We start from the raw sequence: 3,517 nt of genomic DNA on the forward strand, positions 1-3,517 counted from the left end.
GGGTGTGGGGGGTGGGGGGTGCGCGTGCGCCCGGTGGCTCCAGGAGTCCCGTCAGCCCTCTGGTGCCCGGCCCTCCGTTCTAGGGCGTCTACGTGGGCTGCCTCTATCTTGGAGAGGCCCTTCTGTCCCCTCATCCCATCGAGCTGTCGTTTCTGAGCCCAGAGGCGCCCCGGGCTGAGGCCGTGGTGAGACTCCTCAGGGCACCGAGAGGTCACTGCTGACCTTCAGGCCAAATCCGGCCGCCTCGGCAGAGCCCGGGCCGGACCAGGACTCGGGCGCCTGTCGACACAGCTGCGACATTCACGGCGCTTCCTTTGCTGAACTTTGGTGGAATTTTGTTCCCCTGTCACCCCTGGGTGGTGGGTCGGTAAAGCCACACCTCGGAGTCCCCGGGGGTGAAGACGGTCCACGAGGGTCACGGGCCCGAACCCCGCCCGGCCCCCGCTCTCACATGGCGGGCGTTGCGCTGAGTCACTGCGCGGAAGGCAGGGCCCTTCTCTTCTTCCTGTCCCACCCGTGGGTGTCAGGTCGGCGTCGCGTGATCTAGACGCCAGTTCCCTGGCTCTGTGGCGCCGTCTCCTCCCCCGGGGCTTTCTTCCCGGTACAGGCTTGTCACTGTCAGCATATTCGGCCTGCCAGGAAGGGTGGTCCCTGGACCAGGGGCTTCATCTGGAACTTGTTAGAATCCAGCGGCATTCTAGAACGTTCCACGATGCGTAGAATGCCTCCCCAGAGACCCAGTTTCCCAGGTGGTTCTGGTGCAGGGCAAGCTTGCAAGCCGGTGGCCTACAGCGTCTCCTCGATTTTATTCTGTGACGAGGCTGTGGACTTGGGGCAGGCGCTGTGTTTCCCCGAATGCAGCATCAGTGTGCCCTTCCCGGGTGGCCCCTCCAGGCCCTCTCCCCGGGGTACCGCGCTCCCCTAGGTCCCCTCTGCCGAGTCCGCCCCTGTTACTGCGGGTGTGGGTTTGTCACTCAGGGAGGGACACCGAACGCCAGCCATCTGCGCAAGCCCCTTGGACATCGCTGTGTGCCCGAGGAACGTTAACTAGCCCGTCATCATGTCTCGTCGCTAGAGGAGATTTGCCGCACACACAGTTTCACTTCTTGAGGGGGAAGGAGCTTGCATCACACTGGCCGACTCGGTGGGAGTGAGCGATGCCCGTGGCTCGGAGCCCACAAGCCTAGCCGCCGCTCCCTCCAGCACCCCGCTTTCCAGTTCGGCGGGGACCTATCCTGTAGAAGCGCGGCAGAGTTATCCTGTCACTGGGAGTGGAGCACTCCTGGTCTGGTACCACCTGGTGCTCCCGTGAGTGGAGATCCCGTCGCAACTGAATGCTTCTGCTTTGAATTTGCTGTGTGCACCTATGTGAAACATTTTAAAATCTGAATTTCACATTTTGTATTTTCCATTGTAGTGCAGGAAAAATGATGACGGGGACACGACAGTCGTTGTTGAAAAGGACCATTTCATGGATGATTTCTTCCATCAGGTGAGACTCATTTAATGAAACCGAGTCAGGCTTTTTCCTTTAAACATGGTTATACATTAACATCACCGCGCATTTGTCACACTTGAAATAATAAACTAATGTTACAAGTCGCTGTTGGAATTACATACATTCTCTAGCGTTTGCAGCGCTGTTAATGTTGTTAGTGGCAGGCCGTCAGCCTCGGGCAGGCGGGAGTGGAGGGCTGTGGCTGGGGCGGGGGGGGCCCCTCTGGGCCCCGAGAGGTTTCTGCATGCAGGAGGCTGGCACGGGGCAGGAGCTGGCCTGGGACTGTGCCGGATCATGCCCAGCTCCCTGCGAGGGCCCGCCCGCCCTGGGGAGGGTTTTTAAGTCATCCCCCGCCCAAGAACCCTGGGTCCTCCGGAGGGTGGCGTCCCCAGGGGAGCCTGCGTGCCCGTGTGCTTCTCTGCCACAGGGCGGGATGAATGTCCATGTGCTGACCGCACGCGTCACCGAGCCTGTGCTGCGCGTTTCCAACCTGGATCATGTCCGAAGCCCCCTCCTGGGCAGTTCCCGCATCTCAGACACCAGGCGGTGGGTCCAGGGGGCTCTGCCGAGGCCCAGTGGGCACGTCCTCAGGCCCCCGCTCTGCCGCGGCCCGCTCCCAGGCTGGCCTCTCCCGACCCAGGGCCACCGCCTCTGGAGCCGCGACCCCGGGGTCCGGCCTGCGCTCTGTGCCTCCTCCCGGCTTCACTCGGGCCCTTCCCTCTCCCTCAGTCCCCAAGGCTGGCCTTAGGCTCAGGCCCTGGTCAAATTCTTAAATCTAAGAGTTGATCAAATTTTGCATAATTTAAATTTTTGAAATTGAGTCACACAGAAAGTATTTTGACTTTGTTAAACATGAAGAAAAGAAACGTGTTCAGCATAATTTTTAATGATGAAAACGTCACTGGCAGGATTCGTTTTGATTGTGCCAAACCAAGCCTGATGATTTCCGCTGACTCTTAAATCCATCGATAGTCTAACCTGGTCTGTCAGTGTGTGGACGTGACGGTGGGTAATGCGTTAATACATTACTTTAAAAGTTATCAGTCTTCTAGATTTGGCCAGGATTTATTGGCTAGTGTGACTCTGGTCGCCGGGCTTCAGGAACTTATGTTTAGTTCCTAATTTTATCTACAGGAAAAACCATGGGCTTACGTTGTCAGATATAGGAACTTGCTGTAACGGACAAAGGGGTTCAGATACTGGACTTCCTGATGTCGCTTTGGAAGTGACACTCCACTGCTTGAGGCCCCTGCCTGCTCCGGGCCATCGTTTTTCTGATTTCCCACCCGCACCGGCTCTTCACGCGCCGTTTCCGCTGCGGAAGACCCCTCACGCTGAGCGCTGCAGTTTGGGAGAATCGCGCACAGCACATCGCTGGGTGCGCCCCACTGTCGTCTTTGTTCACCTGCAGCCAGCCCGCTTGGGGAGGCAGGTGGCTCGTGGCGGGAGGTCTGAGACCGACCCAGCCAGCTCAAGTTCAGGCTCCCATTTGTTAAGTAGCGGATTTGCTTTACAGTGAATTTCCGTGAAATGACTTCTCACACAGAGGAGCGAATGATGTTTGTTCATACAAACTTGGTTTTAGAAAACGGTGTTCGGGTCTTAAGTGTCACAGAACGTTGCAGGACGCAGGAGCTTGCACACGACCAGTGTCTGGTTAGTGACCTGGCGGGTGGCCCGGGCACCTCCTCTCTGTGAGGACGATGTGCGGTGGACAGAGAGACCTGTGCCACGTGACCGGCAGGCGCACGTGGCGCCGGCAGCACTGCTCCCCGTTGCCGAGCCAGGGGCCGGCAGTGTCCTCTCCCTCCGGCCCCACTGGGCGTCTGCGACAGATGGTGGCAGCTACAGCCACATCCCTTCTGCTCTGCGACAGACAGCGCAGTGAGCTGCCTTCAGTGCTGCGCATCGGAGACAGCCGGCTGACACGCGGGCTGTGCGCCAGGACCCACGGGCCGGGACCCACGGGCCAGGACAGGACCCACGCGCCAGGACCCACGCGCCAGGACCCACGCGCCA

General features: G+C 59.2%; 2 protein-coding genes across 3 annotated transcripts in view; one reads left to right on the top strand and one right to left on the bottom strand.

The window, feature by feature from the left end:
• The window catches only part of RAN (RAN, member RAS oncogene family), a 21,886-nt gene extending 21,089 nt beyond the window's left edge, over nt 1–797 (bottom strand). The window contains exon 1 of the mRNA XM_006909965.2: nt 791–797. The gene's annotated coding sequence lies outside the window, so the exon portion shown is untranslated. The remainder of the gene's footprint in view (nt 1–790) is intronic.
• STX2 (syntaxin 2) overlaps nt 1–3,517 on the top strand; it is a 25,965-nt gene that overhangs the window by 5,507 nt on the left and 16,941 nt on the right. For both annotated transcript variants that reach the window (XM_006909966.3, XM_006909967.3), the window contains exon 2: nt 1,418–1,492. In XM_006909966.3, the coding sequence (XP_006910028.2) occupies nt 1,418–1,492 (75 nt within the window). The remainder of the gene's footprint in view (nt 1–1,417; nt 1,493–3,517) is intronic.

The sequence above is a fragment of the Pteropus alecto genome, unplaced genomic scaffold (genome assembly GCF_000325575.1).
Source record: "Pteropus alecto unplaced genomic scaffold, ASM32557v1 scaffold213, whole genome shotgun sequence".
Classification (NCBI taxonomy): Eukaryota; Metazoa; Chordata; class Mammalia; order Chiroptera; family Pteropodidae; genus Pteropus; species Pteropus alecto.